General features: G+C 57.9%; 7 protein-coding genes across 7 annotated transcripts; 3 read left to right on the forward strand and 4 right to left on the reverse strand.

Moving 5' to 3' along the window:
* Window positions 1-319: 319 nt before the first annotated feature.
* Window positions 320-3,034, forward strand: F5144DRAFT_636232 (Adenylylsulfate kinase-domain-containing protein; the record flags this gene model as incomplete). The annotated part of the gene is made up of 5 exons (XM_066792629.1): window positions 320-431; window positions 498-1,273; window positions 1,670-1,748; window positions 2,104-2,414; window positions 2,490-3,034. 5 exons carry the CDS (start codon window positions 320-322, stop codon window positions 2,865-2,867), a joined length of 1,656 nt encoding a protein of 551 aa, XP_066648234.1. The 3' UTR covers window positions 2,868-3,034.
* A 96-nt stretch (window positions 3,035-3,130) lies between these two features.
* Window positions 3,131-4,495, reverse strand: F5144DRAFT_477556 (uncharacterized protein; the record flags this gene model as incomplete). Its single annotated transcript, XM_066785049.1, has 4 exons — window positions 3,131-3,337; window positions 3,404-3,896; window positions 3,960-4,146; window positions 4,210-4,495. 4 exons carry the CDS (start codon window positions 4,493-4,495, stop codon window positions 3,131-3,133), a joined length of 1,173 nt encoding a protein of 390 aa, XP_066648235.1.
* A 1,431-nt stretch (window positions 4,496-5,926) lies between these two features.
* F5144DRAFT_480067 (uncharacterized protein) lies at window positions 5,927-9,124 on the forward strand (the record flags this gene model as incomplete). Its single annotated transcript, XM_066785209.1, has 1 exon — window positions 5,927-9,124. The coding sequence occupies one exon, from the start codon at window positions 5,927-5,929 to the stop codon at window positions 9,122-9,124; it is 3,198 nt and encodes a 1,065-aa protein (XP_066648236.1).
* A 1,090-nt stretch (window positions 9,125-10,214) lies between these two features.
* On the reverse strand, window positions 10,215-12,170 carry F5144DRAFT_27863 (uncharacterized protein). Its single transcript, XM_066783682.1, has 2 exons — window positions 11,652-12,170; window positions 10,215-11,591 (listed from the first exon to the last, which is right to left on the reverse strand). Exons 1-2 carry the CDS (start codon window positions 11,963-11,965, stop codon window positions 10,352-10,354), a joined length of 1,554 nt encoding a protein of 517 aa, XP_066648237.1. The 5' UTR covers window positions 11,966-12,170; the 3' UTR covers window positions 10,215-10,351.
* Window positions 12,171-16,707: 4,537 nt separating this feature from the next.
* Window positions 16,708-17,839, forward strand: F5144DRAFT_597437 (uncharacterized protein; the record flags this gene model as incomplete). The annotated part of the gene is made up of 2 exons (XM_066790874.1): window positions 16,708-17,476; window positions 17,592-17,839. 2 exons carry the CDS (start codon window positions 16,708-16,710, stop codon window positions 17,837-17,839), a joined length of 1,017 nt encoding a protein of 338 aa, XP_066648238.1.
* A 425-nt stretch (window positions 17,840-18,264) lies between these two features.
* Window positions 18,265-19,380, reverse strand: F5144DRAFT_636246 (uncharacterized protein; the record flags this gene model as incomplete). Its single annotated transcript, XM_066792630.1, has 3 exons — window positions 18,908-19,380; window positions 18,498-18,825; window positions 18,265-18,267 (listed from the first exon to the last, which is right to left on the reverse strand). The coding sequence occupies exons 1-3, from the start codon at window positions 19,150-19,152 to the stop codon at window positions 18,265-18,267; spliced, it is 576 nt and encodes a 191-aa protein (XP_066648239.1). The 5' UTR covers window positions 19,153-19,380.
* Window positions 19,381-19,401: 21 nt separating this feature from the next.
* F5144DRAFT_554767 (uncharacterized protein) lies at window positions 19,402-22,660 on the reverse strand. The gene is made up of 3 exons (XM_066787861.1): window positions 22,109-22,660; window positions 19,932-22,007; window positions 19,402-19,862 (listed from the first exon to the last, which is right to left on the reverse strand). Exons 1-3 carry the CDS (start codon window positions 22,554-22,556, stop codon window positions 19,738-19,740), a joined length of 2,649 nt encoding a protein of 882 aa, XP_066648240.1. The 5' UTR covers window positions 22,557-22,660; the 3' UTR covers window positions 19,402-19,737.
* Between the last annotated feature and the right edge of the window lie 15 nt (window positions 22,661-22,675).

Below are 22,675 nucleotides of genomic sequence, written 5' to 3' on the forward strand. Positions count from 1 at the left end.
CTTATATCACATGGCAATGCATATCCCTTACTTGGTCTTGGGAAATCCTGAACGAGTTTAAACCGACGCCTGCTGTTGGTAGATGGGGTAGTAACGTCCTCCAAACCAGTACCTTCCTGTACCTGTTAGTAATCGGGTTGTACGCGCGTCGATTGGATCTCGGTGGCATCGGTAGATTCCACTTCCGCGTGCCCGGAAAAGGGGTGGATCCGCTTTTTGCGTTGCCGGCGCTGACTGCTACGCGACCGACCCGCGAAAGCCGGCGGCTTTCCCGTATAAGAAGCCGAGTTTCGGCCTTTTTCTTGCCCCAGCCTGGAGAATGTCTTCTAGGATATCCTTGGCCGTACGGCGCCCTACTCGCGCTCTGCTACTAGCGACTCCTACCCGCTATACCCAGGCGCCCCTTGCCCGGTCGATCGCGACAGCTGCTGGTAATCCTGGCTAACCCCCTGTGCTGTGATAACTGACTGATTTTCTGGCTTACGCCTGCCCATCAGAACCAAGCGCCGCTTCGCAAAGCGTCAAGAAAGCCTCCTCCTTTGGTAGGGCAGCCTCCATCGCCGGCCGCATCGCGCTCTTCACCACACTGGGCTTCATCATGACGGTGGCTCCAGCCTACGAGTCGGTATCCGCCATCCTCTCCCCCCCGAGCAATGCCGACACACTCAAGTCCTTCGTGCCCCAAGATGACGACGCCAAGGCCAAGGAGGACTATATAAATTCGCACCCGCTTGCGCTCTCCCTACGAGCAGACCCCGACCTCATAGAGTCTCGCCCGTCCGAGAAAATACCCGCGTCGTGGCGCAAGCACAACCTACTGTCCGGATCCCTTGCCGGGCCCGGTATGATAGCCGTTCCGCCATTTAGTTGGACGGAAAAGGAGGGCAAGAGCTACGTGCAGATCACGCACGTCGGGACAGATTTGTGCGGCCACATGGGCATAGTCCACGGGGGTTTCTTGGCCGCCATGCTGGACGAGGGGCTCGCAAGGTGCTGCTTCCCGGCCCTGCCCTACAACGTGGGCATGACGGCAAAGCTGGAGATCAACTACAAGGCGCCCGCCATGGCCGATCAGTACCTGGTACTCCGGGGTACCACCGTCAAGGTGGAGGGCAGGAAGGCCTGGGTCGAGGGTCATATCGAGACCCTGCCGGCGGAAGAGGGCCAAGAACCGACCATTTTGGCGACGGCCAGTGCCCTCTACATCTCCCCCAAACAAGCACCAGTATGTACCCCATCCCTCTTCCCGCCACCCCTTGAGGGCTTGATCGGAGTTGTTTCGCTAACTCGGATGCGCCCGTAGTTAATGGCTAAGGTCTACCCGGTGAACTAGATATAGAAATAGAACTAGGACTCGTGGTGATCTCGGGACCCTGTACATGTACCAGCCAGCAAGGGTCAGCTCGATTTTACACTCCCCTGTTCCCCTACTCCCTGTTGTTTGGCTTAATGTCGCCAATTGCAAACAATGCGGGACGTGGGTACCAATGGGGTATAGACAAGAACAGATGAGATGAGAGATTAGATGAACATGTGACTTATATATAGCGAGATCAGTTTTGAGTTTTGTCTTGGTATTGTTGCGTGCCATGCGGGCATGATTGCTGCATGGTAAAATATCGACTTGCCTCCCAATCCGGAAGAACAAGAGAGACAGTGGGGTCGCCAGTTTCGTACTAAAATGACGCCATTTGCTGCCGTGCGGGTTGGTGGGGTCGTCTCGCGTGGTGCCCCGCGCCGGACCGGAGGTAGGACGACACCGACGAGTCGCATCACTCTTTCAGGGGAACGGCGGCAGCAACGGAACCGACTTTGAGACGAGAAACCGGCGTTGCCCCACTGTTATACCACCGTCTGTCGTTATAAGCCGCTGCGCCCATATATCTTGTATTTCCTTACATAGAATCCGAATTAAACTTTAACCGTTCACCCCTCCTTGGTCCACAGTCGAGGTTATTTACTTGTCTGCCAGTGACAGGTGTTCGTTGCTCTGCCAGATCAGACAACCGTGGAATATATATCTCAACTCTCAAGGTTAGCGGCGGCTTAGCATATACCATGGCTACGTAAGTTCTTTTTCTGTCCGGTGTCATGGCTACCTAGGTTGCCAGACATGCCAATTGAGAGAAAAAGAAAAGCCCTCCCCTAACCACACGCGCAGCAACATCACCTGGCACCCGTCGCTCACACGGCACGAGCGCAACCAGCTGCGCGGCCAGCGCGGCTTCACCGTGTGGTTCACGGGCCTCTCGGCCTCGGGCAAGTCGACCGTCGCGACCGCCCTCGAGCAGCACCTGCTCCACATCGGCGTGGCCGCCTACCGCCTCGACGGCGACAACGTGCGCTTCGGCCTGAACAAGGACCTGGGCTTCTCGGAGAAGGACCGCAACGAGAACATCCGCCGTATTGCTGAGGTATAATCCCCCGCGGAAAACCCCCTCCCCCCCTTTTCCAACCTTGTCCGCTTTGCTAACGCCCCCCCAAAACAGGTCGCAAAACTCTTCGCCGACTCCTCCACCATCGCGCTCACCTCCTTCATCTCGCCCTACCGCGCGGACCGACAAATCGCGCGGGACCTGCACGCCAACGCCGGGCAGGCGGGCGGCGACGACGCGCTGCCCTTCATCGAGGTATTCGTGGACGTGTCGCTGGAGGAGGCGGAGAAGCGGGACCCCAAGGGCCTGTACAAGAAGGCGCGCGCGGGGGAGATCAAGGACTTCACGGGCATCTCGGCGCCCTACGAGGCGCCCGAGGCGCCCGAGATCACGATCCGCACCGACCAGCTCAGTGTCGAGGAGTGCGTGCGCAAGATTGTGGATTATTTGGCCGAGAAGGGGTTGATTACGGGGACGAAGGAGACGAGGTGAATGGATGTGGCTGCGCGCGCTATGCGTTGATTATACCCACCGCCCCCTTGGGGGAGGTATGTAGACCAATAGATATCGCGGGTTGACGGTGGAAAGGGGCGGCATTTTTATCTTCCGTCATTAGATCCTGGCCTTGTGAAGCAAAAAGAGGACCCTGAACACCACCCGGGCATTAAATGGCTCAAGCCATACATACATTCCCATTGTTCCGCCGTCCCCCGTCCCCCATCCTACAACGCTGCCATATGCGCCAGGCAGGCAATCTATGGGAATTCAATTTCATAGTACACATATGCCGTGTACTCGCTGCCCTCGGCGGCGCCCAACCCGACCGCGGCCATCTCGGACGTCAGCGATGCGTCGTCCTTGGTGACCCGTCCTCGCTTGTCCCTGCCAAAAGCATTTCCGCCGAGGTACGAGTAGGCCGAGTCCAGCGCCGTCTTCACTTTCTTTGCTTGCTTCGGGGTCGTCTATTACTCAGAGTCAGCAACGGCATGCAGAATAAATAGGTTAAATGTGACTCGGGTTCCTCCTACCTTGACAAGCGCGCAAACAAACTCCAACGGCAGGCCGTATCTCAGGACCGTCTCGACAAACACCCGCAGCGCCATGACGTGGGTCAAGATCATGGCGGTTTCGCTCCAGCCCGTCCGGCCGAGCCGCAGGGCCTCGCCCCAGACCTTCTTCTCCTCCCGCGCGATACGGTCGAGTTCGCGCTGCTCCTCCTCCTTGCCCCCCTCGACGTACTTGTACTGCCGAGGCGTCCACTTTTGCTCCCGGCACTTTTGTAGGAACTCGGCGCTGGTCTTCTTGAAAGTCGTTACCGCGAAAAGCGTGAACTCGTCGTCCTGCGCCACTTGGATCGACGACCGCGGCACCACCATGGGAGCGAGGGTCTCGTAGCTGCGAAGGAAGTCTTTGCGCGCGTTTGTTGGTACCACGATGAGATGGGTCTCGAGGTATTCCGAGTCCTGTACTAGTAGGTTCGGGTTGACTATGGGCGTCAGTGATTTGGTCGCCAGGTTCCCTCTGTTGTATATAGTATCAGCGCTTGTACCCAGACTCATGGAACATGGTTGCCGCTGAGCTTACGTCTGCTTCCTCTGCAGCGCCGCCAGTGTGGTCTTGATCCCGTTGTACTGGTTGAACTTGGCTTTGACATCGTTGTCGATGTTTTGCAGCTCCTTTTGTAAGTTCCCAATAAGTTCCCCCAATGGTCGGTCAGCCCGGTATCTGCTTTTATCCCACTGGAAATTGCGCAGATAATGATCCGTGGGCTCTGCAGGCAGTTGTCAGACATGGTCTAAGACCGGATGACGGGCTTTGGGAACACAATGCTCACTGTCGTTGACCATTTTCTGTTCCGCCGTTTTATCTTCGTCACCATCCAGAATCCCCTTGAGCGAATCCGCCACCTTGCCGACCGCGGCTTCGCACGCGGCATTGAGCTTCGCGAGGTCATCTGCGTGTTGCACTAGAGCATCGAGGGTGCCAATCTTGAATGAGGGTATCGCAAACGGTAAGGTCTCGCCATTGTCTCGCCCGACGGTGGCGGTCAACGCCGTTAGGGGATCATCATCGAATATTCTGAGAGGCAGGGAGACGAGGAGGTATTGCGTCGGCTGCATGGTTGGTTCTCGGCGGGGCTCTAGGTCGGCGGTACTTGGTGTTTTGTTGTGCGCTAAGGATGGGTCGTCTGTAGTCGAGCGGAAATGCTGTCAGTACGGTTGTGTTCGTCCTATGGTGGGCAACCCGTTGCTGGTGGTGCAGTATCAGACTGGAAGGTACCTACCTAGGTAGGAGGGGTTGCTGTCGTCGTGGGCTGTGTTGGTATTCGGATCCGTTAACTACTCGCCGTCGAAGTGCAAGATGGAGACGGCTTCACCACCAAAAGTGATCTTCAAGACGGCTCAAAAGAACAAAATATGGCGGACAGTGAGCTGCGAACGGTTGTGATGACAAGGGGAAGCCGCCGGTAGCTGTTGGTGTTGAGATGCGACATGGGTGGGGCCTCTTGAGCTTCAACCAAGGAAACCAACTGGGGTCGAAGGAATGACACGCAATACATACAATACACAATGTACATACCATACCGAAATTCCGGAATCCGGTATGTAACTTACATTACGCGCCTGATCGGCTTTGTATTCAGCTCTTCAGCTTCTCCCGAGCTGTAATGTCCGGTACCTGTCCTTCCTCGGCGGGTCGAGTACCTCGCCGCAGCTCTCTGACAATGCAGCGCCAACGGGATGCGCCAACATGCGCCAACAAATGGCCGACCCGACTGGTTGATCTCGACCCACGATAACCATTCTGCGGAGTTTCAACAGCATAGCTGAGCGATAATACCTTAGTTACTTACTGCCCTGTTGCAATTCGAGATATCAGTTACTATTTTTCTCGTTCGACTTAGCTCGAGACTCCTAGCCCAATTTCGCGCGACTGTGTCACCGCCTCCTCTCCCCGCCGTGCCTTGTGAGCGACCCGCAGATCTGTTGCACAGGGACAACCAGAACACCCCCTACCTCGTCGCCCTGGTTGTTCCAGACAGGACACAGTTTTTGATTGTGCGGGCATCGACACTAATAAAAAATTATAGGTGCGGCGAGCCGGTTGCTTATTGCCGTCGCCGCCGTTAAGGAATCCTTCCCGTGGTCGAAACGTCCCTTCCGCGGCGTCACGCCGCTTTGCCGAGTGGAGTCGGGCGCGATATCTGTTTTCTCCGTTTTTGACCATCAAGTATCTCACTGTCGGTCGGCACCTCAGCGCTCTGCCAAACTCGCTGTTGGCGTTCATCGAACATGGTGTTTGCGCCATGATTGCAAGCCTGCCGCGACGCAGCAATCGGCCCACGACTAGGCTCTCCCGAACGGCGTCATACCCCACCAGCAGTAGTTGCCGGCGACAACGCGTCGAGCATGTTCAATGGCAACACCACCAAGTAAGCCGCGACACGACACCCGTCTCCCCGGTGCCTTACCACTAATCGCTAACCCCGGCACCGCTACACAGTACCCCCTACAACAAACCGCTCTACAGCTGTCTTGAGAGCGGCACCAATGCCGCCTGTCTCATTGCGACCCGGCCAGACGGCCGTGCCCACCCCGGGCGGCATGTCGACATCAGAAGCCGCATCAGGTGTTGCTGTCGGCACCAGCATCTCCCCCTCCTCCGAACCGAATTTGCAGGACGCTTTAAACGGGGTCCACCGAGATGGCCGGATTCGCAACCCCGTGCCTAGCAAACTTAAGGGCAAGACCGATGGATCCAAGGGCAACTTTGGCGTCATGCAAATAGAAGTTTCAGGGAGGACCGAGGCCACGGATCGCGATGCCGAAGCGAAGCGAACCAGCGAGAGCACCGAGCTGGCCGCGAAGCGCGCCTTCGAGAACGGCTATGTCTCGTTACGACGAAGCCGCTTCGTACATCTTCCGGACGAGCTTGTAGCCAAGCCGTTCATTCCAACGTCAACACCGGCGCTCCCCCCTGTCCCAGCTCAACGCCACGCACCCTTGGGCCCCGAGGAGACCAAGTCGGAACAGGCACGCTTGCTGACGCTCTTGCGGAGTTTACATCCCGTGCTCGTCGTGGACCAGATATGTAAAGCACTAGCTTTCTTTGGAGGGATCCCTGGAGCGCCGCCGCCCGCAGCCGGCGGCTTCCCAGAGAGCGCAGAGGCAAATGGGCCGGGCAGTCTTTTCGTTGGCTGGGTTTCAGAGATATTCCCCCGACTGGGTGGGAATTCAGCGTCCCAGCCATTGGACCACACCCGTCAGCTTGACCATCCTCAGCCATTGAAGCGCAAGCGAGGCCGGCCGAAAGGCAGCAAAGCCACCAAAGCGCGGAAAGACAAGGGAGTCAAGAAGGGTCCCAATAAGCCCTCTGCATCCGCCGATCGAGGCCACTCGTCCGGTATCGCAGATGAGAGCTGGGTGGACGTTGACGAGAGTGGCGCAGAAGATGCCGACGATGTCGATGCGAATGTGATGCTCCTCGCGCAAGCCGCAAGCCCCCAACCACAGCTAGGGACTTCCCACCCCAACGCAGGGCCTATCACGCCTAATCAAGCGCCCGGTGCCGCCAGAACAGCATTACCAGAGGCACCCACGGCTAACGGCGTGGCAACCGTCAGCACCCCCGGCACTAAGAAGAGGGGGCGCCCAAAGGGTTCGAGGAACCGACCCAAACACCCAGTTGTCACCTCCGCGCAAACTCCCGGAACAACATCTCAGGCGGACACCCAGCCTTCTCAGGGCCCTGAATATTCCTCGCAAGTCTTTCAGGCGCCTCAGGCAAATCAAACACCACAGACGACGCCGGGTCCAGCGGGGCCACAATCCTTCACAGCGGTGAACTCGGTATTGCCGGTGACTACAAAAAAGAAGAATGGGCGAGCAAAAGGTACAGGACAGAAGCAACAAGGCCAAGCACAAAACAACCAGATCCTGTCAGCACCAGAGCCACAAGAAGGCACCGGTATTGAATCAACTAATCCTGTGCCCCCCGCGCAAATGCATGCACCGAGCTATCAGGCGCCGCAGACCACCCAGTTCCCGCAGGCCCAGACTTCGGCGCTCCCCACGCCTCCCACTGCAACCCCAACCCAAAGCAAGCCGTCCAAGAACCCAGGCCAAAAGCGGAAAAGGAAAGCAGACGGAAATGCCGAGATGCCCCGGCCCACTGTAGAAAACGGCGGGAACGGTCCAGCGCCCTTAGCGGAGATGAACAATCAAGCGTTGCCCACCGTACCGAACACGTCAGGACCACCATTTCCGACAACTGCGCCCCAACCATCGCCCAAACGGCAAAGAAAGGGTAAGGAATCTCGGCCATCGGCGAGGAAGGCAAATGAGGTGACCGGAGAAGCGCCTAGCTCTGAGAGTTCGAGGGCCAAACCAGGCCCGGCTCCCCGGGCTGTCGTAACTCAGGAGCATGAACCAGGGTTGGTTGCTGCAGCTACAACGATAGAGCAACCCGTACCCTCACTGCTTCCCCCCCACCAATCTCGGTTTGTGGTGCAGTCTCCTGCAATAGAGAATTTCGAAGCACAGCTTGCTCAGTTCGACCAACAGGCCGAGACCGAGCCGCGGACACTGACCTCACAAAGCGCCGCAAACTCAGCGGCAGTGATGACCAACCGGTTATCACAACAACATCCACGAAAGTTTTCGCACCAGCAGCAGCACCCGCGTGCTGATTCTGTCGGCCAGGGTCGGTCCCCAAATTCGCAACCGCAACCAACCAAACCGCAAACCATCAACAGCCCACCCATCACACAACAGCAGGCGAGAACATCTCAGTCACACTATAGCCAATATCGCGCTTCGGGCTCACAATTTCAGCAACAGAGGCAGCAACAACAACAGCAGCAGCAACAACAAAGTCACACCTCTGCGCAAGTGGACCATTTACAACAACCCCAGCAGCAGCAGCAGCATCAATTTTCAGGAGGACAACAACAACATCCTCGAAGCACCCAAGTTGCTTCGGCTCAGCAGTATTCGGCAAGCACGTCACAGCAGCAGTATGGTACGGACCAGCAGCCATATTCGGATCAGCAATACCGAAAAAGTCTAGCCTCACAACAACGCTATCACCAGCAGCAGCTGGCGGCCACCTCTTCAGCAGCCACGACTTCGTATGCCACTCACCAACCGCAGTTCAGCGCCCCAGCCAGCAACGATTTCAGCGCCTCCGATAGCGGCTACCGCAACTCGGCCACGGCCCTGAACAATCCTTCATACACCCAACGAAGCAACCAGCCCACCACTACTACCACATTCCGCCCCACCAACACCCACAGCGGCCTGCCACAACACTCCCCATCCTTCACCACCCCCGACACGAGCCTCCAACAACAGCAGCAGCAGCAACAACGCTCCGCCAGCACAACGCAACAGCCCACATCGCAGAGCATGCAGAGCCTCGCCAACGTGCAGTCCTTCTCCGGGAACGCAGCAGCAGCTGCCGCTGCCGACTGGAACCTGTTCGACGCCAGCCACCTGGACACGACGGCCGGTCAGCAAGGGGCGATGGCTGCGCTGGGCAATGCCGGCTACGGCATCAATGCCGGTGGTGGTGCCGGTGCTGGTAGTGGTGGTGGTGGGGGTGTGCGAGCGCCCGCCTCTAATACAGGTGCGGCGGCGGCGGCGGCGGCGGCTGCGGCGGCGTTTGCTTCGACGGGGCTGGCGACGTTTGATGCGGCTGGGTTGGGGGGGAGTGGCGGGGAGAGGTATTATGGCGTGGGGAGGCGGTGATGGGGGAAAGGGGAGTGGGGGGATATATAAGGTGGTGGGCGGGTGGGTGGGAAGGTTAGGGGAAGGCTGGCGGCGTCTTTTCTCTCATAATCACAGATTCATTGTTAAAAAAGTTTACCTTGGGCTTTTCTGGTAAAAACAATTGGAGCTTGGGGGGGTGGGTTGGGGATGGGGTTAAGGGTCATTCATGGTGGGGGAAGGGTTGCGTGGGTGCATTGGACCTGAGGTCATGTTTCCAATATTATGTTCTTTTTTATCCAGTTCTTGGATTAAGGTCTGCCTTTTGGTTGTCTCTTGTATGTGTTCCCTGGGCTGGTCTTTCGTTCAAACGAAAGTCCGGCGGTCAGGGGGAGCGTAACTAACTGAGGTTACCTATGTTATGAATTATTGACAGTATTCGTACTCACAACTTTGATCAAGGGCCGGTGAGAGCGGCCAGTAGCCGTGAATGAATGCTTGGAAGGTATATTGAGGATGATGAACAGAAACGGCACCGCGTTCGGAGAGATCACAGCAGCACATCCCAAGGTTGCGAGGCTCATGCATGATGTTAGATCAGGACAGCGACTACCACTTCCAACGAAGGTGTAAGGAAACCAGTCGATTCAGATGCTACTCTTTATCATGGATCTCCAACTAACCCCCCCACCCATGACCGAGAAGCTGCCCCCCCTCTTTGGTCGCTCCATTGACCCTAGACCGGGTATCATGAATGACTCTCTCCCGCCGCAGGCATGCCATGCGTCCACGCCGCCCAGTTGCATGGTGAAAAAAAGATAACAATGATAGGCGTCTGACCTGTGAATACATTCGCTATGAAACACAAGTAAAGACAAGGCGTACACCCCCGGCTGGGTGGCCTGACTGACAGAATACAACGAAGGAAACGGAAACGGTAACCCAATATACACCTGGCTTGCCATGCTGATCTCTGGTCCGAGATATCCGCACATCTCGGAAACAATAAGATAGAAAAGCCCGAACGCCTGTAAATGCCTTTTGTTTCCCAAAAAAAATCGAAACTTGACATAGTAAAGAAGGGATTTGATGTGCCGGTCGGCTGTCGTATCTTCGTGACAGCCTAGGATTCGGTAAAGATGGTGGTCGACAGTTGGTCGATGAAAAAAGGTGGGTGGGACACGACCCTCGAACGTGCCGCCCAGCCCAATAGAGGGCTATAAAAGTGTGTGTAGAAGTATGATTGTGTGTGACGATAGGCTAGGAGCATCACATGGGCTCCTCCTCGATCGCGTCGAGGTTCGGTCGTACCGACTCGGATGCGGTAGTGCCGTAAAGCCACTGGTCCTCGTCCTCGGCGATGTTCTCGCTAATCAAGTCGGTAAAGATTTGAGCGTTGCGGCGGATATCGCTTGGTCGTTGGACAATCTTGCGGTCCAAGATCATTGCCTCGGCTGTTTCGGACCAAATCTTTCGGAGCCCGGGCAGATCGGACAGAAGCGACTTGTACTCGTCCCTGCTCAAGTTCCCCATAGGCATGCCGGCGGCTAGGCTGGTGCAGAACACCAAGCTCTCTGGCCGCTTGCCCTCCGCGACGCTTGAGGTACACGAATTCCGGGATGCCGGTGCAGCGTCGTTTGAGTTTGTTTTGGTTAAGGCGAGCGACGACTTTTTCCGCTTCAGGCCCAGCATCCCCCGACGCTTCTTCCCTTCTGGCGGTTCGGCAGGCTCCTTGGCGACAGATGCATACCAAGTATCGACGGCGGCGCGGCGCGCGTTGTATGTTTTGACCTCCCAGATCTTTTCCACTTCCCGGAGGCCACCAAGACAGAGAATAGCGACATGTACCTCCTCTGGAGGTTTGTCTCGGAGGTATCCCCTCAAGGATCGCTCCACCCGGCCGACATACGAAGGCGGCCGAAGACGTCTGTCGAAAGATGCCATTATCAAGGGGAAAATTTCGTGGACTTGGTACAGCGTTCGGTCATCGTACATGTTGAGGATTTCGGTCTCGATGGGGTTGACTGTGTAGGGGGTTTGGTGCAGCCCGTAACCGTGCTCGGCGATGTATTTGAGGTGCAATTTCCGGTACGTTTCGAAGAAGTGGAAAGTGGTGAAGACCATCGGTATCAAACGCCGTCGCATTCGTTCCCTTTGGGGCGCAAATTCCCGCTTCTTCTCCTCCGTATTCCTGAAGAACATCTCTTTCGACACCCACTCGCATATCAAATACGACAACTTCGCAGCGACGTGTAACCGATGCCAGATGCCGCATAGATAATGGAAGTTCAAGGGCACGCCCTCGGGCGCCGGGTAAAGGCGCTTAGCGTATGCGGGCACATGATGGTCGAGATGATAGCGGGTGATGGGCGTCTCGTTCAGGGACACAAGGGCGTGTAGGGATCTGGATGCCAGCCGTAAATTCAACACGTCGGAGAGCGGGAGCGACGCGATGATCTCGATTTGTAGTTCATTCGGAAGGGCAACAAAGAGTTGGTCGAAAGCGGCGCTACGGGATAGCGTTAGTTAGGGCGGGCGGGAGGGGATATCCAAAGGCTTTGCGACTTACGTTTTCCGGGCGCTCGTGGAATGTATCGACGAGGGCCGTTGCTCCTGGAGCTCGGTAGTGCTCGCGGTTACCGCCGGGGAATTCTTGCTGTGAAACTTCGCCCTGAGAAACCCGAATGCTTTCTTCTTTTGATCCCCGGATTTGTTTGCTGTCCCCTCTGCTTCGGGCGGTACTGCTCCTCGAAGGGGTAATATGAATTGTGATTGTGGGAGTCCAGCCGCGGGAGTTGTTGGCGCAGCGGGATTTGCCTGCGACTGGTGGAACTTCTCCAGATACCGGTCGGACCCGAATTCCGTAATGTGTGCAGGCTCCATGTTTGCTGGCTGGGAACCGGCTAGATAGCCGGGGAGCCAGGGACAAGATGAGCACCTCAATCGACTACAATGCGCATGCAAGTGTGCGCAGCGGGCCTCGCCCGGTTCTACCGGAAGGGAGTCGCCGAGAAAGTCTGAGTCGAACTATTCGCAGCAGAAAATAGTCGCGGCTCGATCATGGTGGGAGCATCTGTCTTCGTGGGTGATGTCGACCGGAACAGATCCGGGGAACTCGTTCGGGCGGCGATTGCGAAAGGTCGGGAGGGAAGGCAAGTGGTGCTCGGGCTGACTCGATCGACCGGGCAGTTCTCCAAAGGGCTCGCGGAAAAGAGAACGGGGGCGCAAGATGTCGCGCGAGTATCTCCTCTCGTCGGCCTTGGCGCAAAGGAAATGGTCGAGTGGTATTCTCGTCAAAAAGGCGCCGGGAACAACGAGTGACTGAAGTGGGTGTGGGACGATGAGCGGGTTTCGCGAGTCGTGCGCGGGCGGGCAACTCGGGCGGGATGGGATGATTGAACGAGGGTGGATGGTTGTCGTCGAGAGAAAGGCAAATTCAATCGGTGGCGGCGCCGTTGGGACACGGATTCGAGAATCACAGAAGCGGCGCCTTTGGGATCGATCAATGCTGCGAAATGCACGATGTCGGAAGAAGGGACCTGTCGAGAAGTCGGCAACGACAGACAGGAAACCAGGACGGGACCGTACGGAGAACTGATCGCTGGCCCTGTTTTGGAAGGGTGGGGGGTGCGGACAGGGAGCACACGAGGAGAAGAGAGGCGAGAGTGGACACGCCCGGCAAGGGCCGAATTCGAGAGAAACCTTGAAAATGACCCCCAAATCCAGCCAGTGGTGCGCCGGGAGAAAGTGATAAACGGCTCTAGAACCGCGCTGGATGACCGCAATGGGGCCGGCCGGGGGAACGTGAGTGGTGATGGAAGGTTTGGCACTTTCTCTCTCCCACTGGCAACTTGAAAGGCGACGGGCTCGACGGGCGACTGACGGGATGGCGCATCCATGATGGGCCACGGCGGTTTGGCCGGCGTAATAGTGGAGAGACGCTGGAGCTGGGCCACAGCCCAGGCGAAATGGGAGCACACACCTGGCGCAAGTACGGAAAGGCGGGTCACGATTTGCGAGCGAAGTACCTAGCGTTTGTGGGGTAAATTGCGGAGGATACCTGGTACTCTGCTATCGCTCCCTCCCGCATGTGCGAGACGGGGAATGTCACTCAGGACCCTGAGCGACTGCTCGCGTTTCATTGAGCGTGTCCCAATCGGGCCTGTTCAGTGCTTGTTTCCCGGCCGGGGGAGAGTGCGGGCTGCCGAGCATATCGGGGGTACGAAAGAATTGTTGGAGATTGATAGATCGGGCTTTCCTCGGTCAAAGTAAACCGTGCTGAGCTACGCTATCGGGACCAGAAACAACGAATCGCCCTAACACTCCGGATCGTTCCCGAGTCGCACAACCCCGTGCCAGTTGTCTTGGCTGCAGCTTCATGGGCACGTCGTAATTTAGCCGCAGCCAATGGAAGAATGTTAAAATCACCGAGCGTTGGGTGCATTTCACCGTTCGTCCTTCAGCAGGGGAACGATCCGTTTTCCAAACCACGACGGCGGTCCCTTCCGTGGGGTGACACAGCAGTGGTAAAGAGAGCCGCCAATGCCTAAGGTACCCAGCACCCGCACCAGCACCGCACCACACCAGTATGTACCAGCTTTGAATAGGGACAAACGCAGTTTATCGAGTGTCGGGCTCAGCTGCACGGATGATGGTGTGGCCGCTCTTATCGCCTTGCTAACATTGGAAAGCAAGGCTGAGCACCGCTCAACCATTTGATTCAGATCTCAAACTGCTCAGTTATTTCCCTCCAAAGCCCTCGTCTTTTTTTGGCCTTCCCCTAACATTCCAAAAGCCAGTCAGTGCGGGTGCAATCAGCGCGGTGAGCATTTTTGTTGGTTCGTGGCCGCCGATCTTTCCCTCTCGGTTTCATGGCGCTTGGTGATGCTCACGCCTTGCTCTGCGGGTGCCTTCGAGTCATGTTATCTCTCTGGATGGCGGGATCAAGCGAGAGAATACGCAACCGAGCCGAAACTGGACCGTTCTCGTGAGGAGAAGGGCTGGCTCTTCTCGGCAGTTGGTATATTAACCCAGGACCATGAAATAGTCCCGTCCCTCCATCGTTAAAGGGGCGGGTTGTTCGCCGAGAAGCCCAGTTCTAAAATAGCGCACAAAGTCGCCGCTGGGCGCTTCTCATTTTACCAGGGGATGTAAGAAGCATTTATGTCGATGATGTTTCCGGTCCGAGGACGAAGTTCTCGAATCTCCTGACGGATGATGGTCTAGCCCACGAGGGCACAAGCTTCCTTGTGCCTCGGGCCGCTCTCGAGGGGGTCCTTCGTGGCGGGACCGTTTTCCTCGGTGCAATTTAGCCGCGTGCTGGGAATTGGGCTTCTTGCGGCCCTTCTCCGGCCGTTCTTTGTTCCCTTCAGGCCGTTTTGGGGACCTGATTTTGGTGATTGGGCGGGGCCGACCACCGGTCCGTGAGGCACGCCGTGGAGATCAGTCACTCCCGCCGGGCCCCGAAATCACGGACTCGGCCGCCTCTCGGTCGTGGAGTTGTTCAAAAACCGCCCCCCTCCTCGGGTCGGACCCCCGCAATAGTTATTCTTGCCGCGCTCCCGTGTTCTCTCCACCGATCCAGCCGATGTATCGCCGTGCAGATCCCGGGGAGGATCAGCATGGCGGGCCCGGGGAGACGCTGAGCGAATCAAGCATATCCGAAGCGGCCTGATCGCAGAATGTGTCGACCAGCGACCCTGGCTGCCGTTCTTGGTGTTTTCACCGGTCCATCCGAAAGATATGCCGTTATCCGCAGGACAACCTACAGCAACCAAGCTTGTATCCGCCCAATCATTACCTAGTCTTTTCGCGTTGGTTAGCCCCGATCTACGCAAGAGTCAATCGTTTATTAAGATGGTTACCATGGGTGGCAGTCTCATGAAATGAGGAGATGGGCCAGGCAAGCAATGAACCCGCCCAGAAGAGCGCGACTGACAGCCGCTGACATGATCGCCCACAAGAGAATCACGACCAATGGCCAAAATTGGACGAAAGCGGATGTCAAGTCACAACCAGGCCGGCACAGAATCCAGGGCGCATGTTGAGACTCTGTGTCTGAGAAAATACTCTCAAACGCGCTGTGCAATGCAATACTGGCATTCCAGCGTTATCGATATCGAGTTGGAATTTGCGCCATCCAACCCGATGGATGCCGAAACGCCCAGGTGCCAAGCATCTGCTTTCGACCTCATAAAACCCTATTTTTGGCAACAGCATTGAAGGCGTTCGTGCATGCGGACCCCTCGTCGCGTTTCCCCCACTCACAAGGCAGAGAGGAATTTGAGATCAAAGCGATAACATGACGTCCATCTCCGGACATCCAACTCACCAACACTACAATCGTGCAACGTCTCGATGGACGGTCGCTCGCCAATTCTAACTATCTGCATGCAGGTAGTTAGTTACCTATGGACCTCCACGAAATAACCATAATGCCCTCTAATCACGGCTGGAAATGCCAGGCTCACTTAACTAGTTATTGCGTTGCATCCAGGTCGCCGATCGAGTCGGGGCGCAGGCGAGGTCGGCAGCCAAGACATGGAACCGAATCGAGGGCTCCCAATCGTTGCGTGCCCTCGGTGGTGCCCTTGCTCCCCTCTCGCATTGTTCATACCGCCCGTCGTAAGCTTTGTCCCCTTAGTTACTCCCATGCGCCAGTCACAGGCGTCAAACCGCATGCTTTCCGGGCTGGTCCACCCTCCCGGATCGGATGGCAACGTTCGGGCGAGTCCCAGCAGTCGCCGCGCCCAGGGTCCCCGCGGTTTGTTTGTGAGCAAAAAGAACCCGGAAGAAGTGCGATCATCATCGCGGGGTTGTTTGGCTCTCTCTCTCTCTCTAACCACCTACCTAACTCCCTACTATGTTATTCACTGCTTCAAGTTCGCTCTCATATTGCCCAACAACCCTGTAAATGGGATGCGTTCTTAATTTCCAGAACGTGATCATTGTCTCTTGAGCCCTAAGGTTTGGCTCTTCCCTTTCTGAAAATACTTTTGTGCCTCCCCCGCTTCCACATCGCCCATCTCAATTATTGTCGTCTTGAAGCCCATCCAAGGACTGCTATCTCCCAGACTGTTGCTCCCCGGGCCGGTCCTTTCCCCGGTCAAAGTACCGGGATCTCAATGTCCCTCGCAGCGGGACAGGCCTGTGTTTCATATTAGCCTACACCCGGGCGTCCGCTTCCTCGGCGACTGTCACCCCTCGCAGAACATTGCCTTGTCTGCGGCTGGCTACAAGGCTGCATGCCTGGGTGGCTTTGTTCCTCCCACTCGGCGCGACGACCAGCTAGTTAGTTTGGCTCTCTGCCCGCTCGGTAGTGTTTCAACCGACCAAACTCTCGGGCTTCCTTGCTTTCAAACTGGTTTCACCACACGTCCCAGTAAGATCAAACGGGAAGGGTAGCAAGAGGGCAAACTACCCAGTTACTGCGAAGTACATCACATTCTCCGATACTGACTCATAGCCGCCACATCGACACCACTATTATACACTCACACACGACCAATCTCCTAGTGTGAATACAGCTGGACCGCCTACGAGGTCTAGCCACCCAACCCGTCCCCCCCCTTTCCTGGCGCCGTCACTTCAGCACTTGGGTCTACTGACCCTCGTCCTGGTAAGCCATGGCAATTGCAGGCAAGCAGTCTCCTGCGCCTGAGCCGTCCGAGCCTCTGGACGTGGTCGAAACACCAACCTCACCATCCTCGAGCATCGCCCGCTCACGTTTTGAGTTCGAGACCGACAAGCGCAATGAGGGCACCAAGATCCTCATGGTCGAGTGGGACGATTTGGGTCCGGGGCATGGGGACACTTCCGAGGCAGGGAACGGGAGGAACGACTGGGAGGTATCATGGGAAGGCAAGGGGGCAGTCCTCCCGGTCTGGGATGCCGGCTCCGAAACCGACGAGAACATACACCGCGTTTACTTCCTCCTCCCACCGGGGTCTCCCGTCCCATCACTTATCGACATCACACGGCGCGGCGCAAGCCGTGGAGCCAAAGACGGGACCAACGACCTCCTGAGGACGACACCCATGCCCGCCATCTTCCCCGCCGGACTGACGAGCAAGCAGGACGCCAGCCTACGCGGCGTGCTGCACACGATATGGGCCAAGCGGCGCCTGGCCGAGCTGCAGGCCGAGATCACGGCCGAGATGAAAGCCAACGGCGAGAGCGTAGGGCTCGAGATGGCCATGCAGGAGCGGCAGTGGATCGTCGACCACTTCGGCCTTGCCCCCGACCCGGCGCTGCCCCAGCCGACAAAGCTCCATATCCCGCAGAGCTCGGCCGGCCCGGCAAGCCCGAGGAGTCCGTTGGGCGGGAGGCTGGGCGAGAAGCTCAGGGGGCTGAAGCTCGCGACCAGCCCCGCTGAACTAGCCGCTGCTAGTCAAGGTATGTTGCGTGCTACCTCTCCTTTTTTCGCTGCACCGTCCCAGGGGGTGTCGGAGTGAGATACATGTGAGAGGTGGAGAGGACGGCGCGAGCCTGTCACTAACTGCCCCAATAGCGGCGAAGAGCGCCGAGGCGCCACGAGTGCAGCATCTGATCACGTCGGTCGCGCCGTCGGCCACAGCCCCAGGTTCGAGCGGCGGGGGTGTCGCTTCGCTAGATGCTATTGTAGGGGGCGGGGCAACACCAGCCGCCGCGGTGGGCAAGGTTGGAGGGGGGGATGATGCAACGGAGGAGGACTTATTCGCCCTCCCGATGAGCCCGCGTAGCCCGGAGATGAAGCGCAGCCCGTTTAGTATCCTATAGATGATGCGGATAATGTATACCCGTGGTTACTGGGGGCTGTCACCGGCGCCTGGGGCCCACCCACATATTCCTTAGAACAAAGGCGCCGCGCGAGCTGGCTGTGGTGAAGGGGGTTTGGAGATTTGATGGGGGCTAATTGATGGAGCCCGAGATGCGTGCGGCACCCTCTACTGAGGGAGGGGGCGAGCAACCTTGACTAAATTCTCTTTGATATACAACCGGTGGGCACCACATAATAGATGTGAGTTATTAGAATTCACATCCGCTAGTCTAAACCTGCACCCAAGACTTGTCTTGCCGGGTGTTGCACTCCCCAACATCCAACATACCACCGATTCATTGTCATTTCCATGATAGGTATATCACTCCATCACCTTCCCTCTCACACAACCCAGCTTGATACCACCACGCAAACAAACCCTCCCTCACTGCCCTAACAAACAGCCAACCCCCCTTCTCACCTCCACCCCCCAACCCTCCCCTCATCCCACCTCTCCCTCCTCTCCCACCTCAAATAATACAACTTCCTCACCTCCCTATACCGCCTCACCCACTCCGCCACCTCCCTCTCCGACGCCACCCCCCCCTCCCCACCACCCCCATCCCCTCCATTCCCCCCACCCCCCTCCAAAAAACTCTCCTCCACCGCCCCACAAACCCCCTCCTGCTCCGCCACCCCCCCACTCAACCGCTGATACAACCGCGCCGGCGCAAACGGCGCCAGCACCACATCCATGTCGGCCTGGCGCGCGCGCCACTGGCGCTCCAGCGCGTGCGTCGCGAGCAGCTGGGCCTGCGCGGCGTCGCGCTGGCGCGCCAGGTGCTGCTCGGCGTCGAGGAGGTGTTGGGCGAGGGCGGTGTTGGTGGTCAGGGTGTGGGTCAGGGTGGCGTGGGAGGTGAGGGTGAGGGGGTGCGCGGTGGTGGGGGAGTGCGTGAGGGCGGTGAGGAGGGTGGGCGTGCTGAGGATGGTGGTGAGGTCGGTTTTGCTGAAGGGGGGGGGTGGGGGGTGTTAGTATGTGATGTTATGGGCTATGGGGGGCCTGTGGTGATGATGGGGGGGTTACGAACGATTTGTCTTCGAGGAACTTGGGGAGCCATTGGTCGCCGGGGTCGGCAATCTCCTGCTGGGACTGCGGGTCGTAGTATTCGGCGCCGGCGGGTGTGCCGGCGGCGATCAGGCCGGCCGTGACGGCTTCCGGGAGTGGTGGTGGTGGTGGCGGTGGTGCTGTCCCACTGGAAGGTGTGCTCATGCGGCTTACATCATGAGTCCCCGGTGGTTTGGGCGGCGGCGCAGGCGGGGTGTGCGAGTACATTGTAGCCTGTTGACTGTTGTGTCGTTCTCTTCCTTTTCTCCCGTTTCAATATTCGAGAATTTGCGAGAAGCGAAAGAGCGGCGGGTGTATGGTTAGATATGGAAGGATGGTGGAAGGTTGGGTCGCTCAACATGGCCGTGATGAGTTGAAGTGGGGATGAAGAGGAGCCCCAGTTTTGTTACGTACCCAGCTGCCGCGCGTTTCCCATACCTTCACAACAAACGAGTAAAAGTGTAGAGTGACAGCAGCACTTGAGGCAATGTAAACTTCAAATTTATCGCTCATGCTACACGCTCCAGACTAGATCGACAACCTTACTGACACTCTTCATGTACCAACTTCGTGGTTTTGCCAAGAGCTCATGACCCATTCAATAAGCAGAGGGACTGCTAACTATTCAGCCGACAGCGGCACTGCTTTAACTTTGCAAACGATGATAGGGTGATAGAGGAACGGTAGAGAAAAGCAGTGTCTTTTCCAGCCTTTTGTTTACGACACCTGACGAAATAAAACTGGTCTAAGCTAGGCTACCTCTTGCTTTGCATAACAAACACCAAACCTTATGACAGAGAACGCTCATCCAGCCTAGGAGTCGATCTGGACATAGTTGGCGGGGAACAGACCAGATGCCCCGTTATAGTGGCCGAACCACCAATCCTCATCCGGGAAGTCTAGGTCTGTGATCGTGGCCCCTTCAGGGAAGCTCAGCTCTGTGATGGACAATGTCAGCGTCATATATTCGGTGGGACTCAAGGCTCGGTTGCCAAGGAAATACATACCGTTGTCCTCTGCAGCTTCGTAATCGAATTGCGCCGTCGCCGTGGGCCCGGCTGCGGCGGGCTGGGGTTCCTCCGGTTGCGCTGCCGGGGCGGGCGCCGGCACGGGCGCCGGCGGTGGCGGGGCGGCGGCCCCCTCGTCCTCATCAACCAGTTCGACGTAGTTGCTGGGGAACAGACCACTCTCGCCCTGGACGTTGGTACCCATCCACCAATCGTCGTCGACCATCTCGATGTTGGTCACATACTCGCCTTCCCGAAGCTCAATCTCATTGTCCTCGGCCTTCTCGTAATCGTACTGGATCAGGGCCCTCTTGCCGCCCGTCGCCTCGGGCTCCGCGCTTGCTCCGCTATCTACTGCATGGGCGATGGCCCCCCCAGCAATGGCCCCGCCGGCAACGCCAGCGGCCGCAGCGACGGCAACAGCGGCGGCCCGAGGGTTGTGGGTCTCGCGCTCAGCCGGAAGCTGCTCTTCCTTGGGCACCTCCTGAGGAACGGGGACGGGCCGGGGAGGAAGGCTTTCGGCCGCGGGCTCAATGTCAGGTGCAGCACTGCGGGGGACCGGCATCGCGACCCGCACAGGCGACGGCTCGCGCTCCTCGTAGTTGCGGGACGGGACAGAGGGCGGAGGCTGCTCTTGCTCTTCCTCTTCCTGATTATCGGCTGCAGGTCGGGACGGCAGGCCGGGAAGAGCAAAGCCGCCCGGAGGAGGCCGGTTACCCATTGGCGGGGGTGGCGGGGCCGACTCCTCCTCGTCGTGAGCAACGGCGTCTGGGGCAGACCTGGCTGTGGTGCCCATAGGCGCGGCGTCCTTGAACCTGTCGCGCAGCGCAGAAATACTGCCGCCTGTCGTCGCGGGCTGCTGCTCTGCCTCCTGCTCAAACTGCTCGCCTTCTGCCGTATCTTGCTTCTCCACGCCGCCTCGACCAAAGTTGCTGGTATGTACCGGCGCCCAACTCTTGCCTGCATAACCGCTCTTCCACTCGCTGCCGCTCTTTTGCGCCGTGATCGGTGATGTCACAGACGGGGACGGAGAACCGGTGGCCGCGCCGCCCTGTTTCGCCTTCTTCTCAGCCCATAGCTGAGCCGGGGTCTTGCCACCTTGGTCGGCAAACGTCCGGCTGGCAGCGCCAACAGGTGGGGGGGCGGGGGTCGCCGGCGCACCGAAACCCAGGCCCCCAGGAGTCGGAGCCTTGGTACCGGTAAAGGGGGTGCTCCCAAACTTCTTTGCAACTTTGGGCTTCGGTAGCTCGGTAAGACGTTCTGAAGGCGTGAAAGCAGCACTTCTCTCGGCAAGGCTCTTTGGCGCGGGTGCCGACTCTTCTTGCGGTTCGGCTGGGCGCTGCGCTTTGGCTCGGATGGCGGCAATATCGACCTTGCCTACGGGTTCGTATGCGCCTTTCACCACGGTGGGACGATCATCCTGCTTTGCCTGCGCCCTGAGCGAAGCGATATCAATCTTACCCACGGGCTGGTACCCCCCTCCGACGACATCACTCGGCCGGTTGTCTTGGTTTGAGGATCCGTTGAACCGCGAGTCGTCATTGTTCTTCCTCAGGCTGGCGATGTCCACTTTCGTTGGCTTGTATGCAGACTCGACCTTCTCGACCTGGGTGCGTGTAACCGGGGGTGCGTCCGCACCCCAGCCGTCGTCGTCGGCATTTCCTTGCCTCCGGGTACGAGCAGCGACGATCGGGTTGAAGGAGCCCCCGGACCCAGATGTTGTCGGGGTGAAGACGGGTTTCTTGGCAACCGGAGGCGGTGCCGCCGGGGCTGGTGTGGACGCCGTCCCCGCCGAGTATTTGGCCCCGGACGCGTCCGCCACCTTTTGGACGATGTCTTCGGGAACGACGTCGGCGTCAGAGCGCGCTGTGATCTGAACGTGGTAGCCATGCAGGATTTTGGAGACGGCGGAAACATGGCTTGTAAAGTACCCCTTGGTGCGTTCGGGAACGCCACCACCACACCAAGCGATCAGCACATTCTTGGGAAGGCCGGAATTCGGGTCTTTGACTCGGACGAAGGCGAACTGGATGCGGCCTTCGCTGAAATCCTCGACGAGATCGGCGAGCTCGCCGTCTGCACAGGAAGCCGGGTTAGCTTAACCCAACACACACGAGGTAAATAGTGCCTGTTGTTTCGTGGGGCGGTCTCGGAGGGGGGGGGATCAGGGCACTCACCACCGGTGGTTTCGACCTTCAAGACGCTCTCCTTCGCGCCCGTGTTCTGGAAGGCATTCAAGAGCGGCGCTTGCACTGTAAAAAGTGCCCACCGTGCCGCAGTCGGGGAGGTCGAGGAGAGGGCGGGGCCATTGATGACGCCTTGGTAGCTACTCTTGATCGAGGGGCCGTTCGTCGATAGATTTAGCGACGCCATTGTTACGCGCGATCCGGGATCGATCGCTTCTCTGTAGGGATAAGTATGAGAGGATGGAGAAAGCAGGATTGTTGATTCGGGATCGGTGGTGGACTTGGGCGCTCTACGACAGAGGATAACCTGAACCGGGCGGGAGTGGGGAGGGAGCTTTCCAGCGGACGTCAAAGAGGCTGTGGGCTGTGCAGGAGGAGCTCCCAGGATCTTGGCAGAGCTTGGCACCCAGGGCGCTTTCATCTCACAGCATGGGAGCATGGATACGCGGGGATTCGTTCATTTTCGACCTGGAAGCGGTCAGTTACGATCTCAATTTCGAAATCAAACAACCACCACTGAGGCCATTCTGCGGTGATACCTGGTGACGGAAACAATGT

Source organism: Chaetomium tenue (genome assembly GCF_020726465.1).
Source record: "Chaetomium tenue strain MPI-SDFR-AT-0079 chromosome Unknown F5144scaffold_1, whole genome shotgun sequence".
Taxonomy (NCBI): domain Eukaryota; kingdom Fungi; phylum Ascomycota; class Sordariomycetes; order Sordariales; family Chaetomiaceae; genus Chaetomium; species Chaetomium tenue.

Excerpts from the sequence above, each read along its gene's own strand:
- F5144DRAFT_27863 (XM_066783682.1), bottom strand. The coding sequence starts at position 11,965 with ATGGAGCCTGCACACATTACGGAATTCGGGTCCGACCGGTATCTGGAG. Across the intron at positions 11,592-11,651 it reads TCCACGAGCGCCCGGAAAAC|CGCCGCTTTCGACCAACTCT; the intron begins GTAAGTCGCAAA and ends GCTATCCCGTAG.
- F5144DRAFT_554767 (XM_066787861.1), bottom strand. The coding sequence starts at position 22,556 with ATGCTCCCATGCTGTGAGATGAAAGCGCCCTGGGTGCCAAGCTCTGCC. Across the intron at positions 22,008-22,108 it reads GAAGGTCGAAACCACCGGTG|ACGGCGAGCTCGCCGATCTC; the intron begins GTGAGTGCCCTG and ends CTTCCTGTGCAG. Across the intron at positions 19,863-19,931 it reads CGAAGCTGCAGAGGACAACG|AGCTGAGCTTCCCTGAAGGG; the intron begins GTATGTATTTCC and ends TGTCCATCACAG.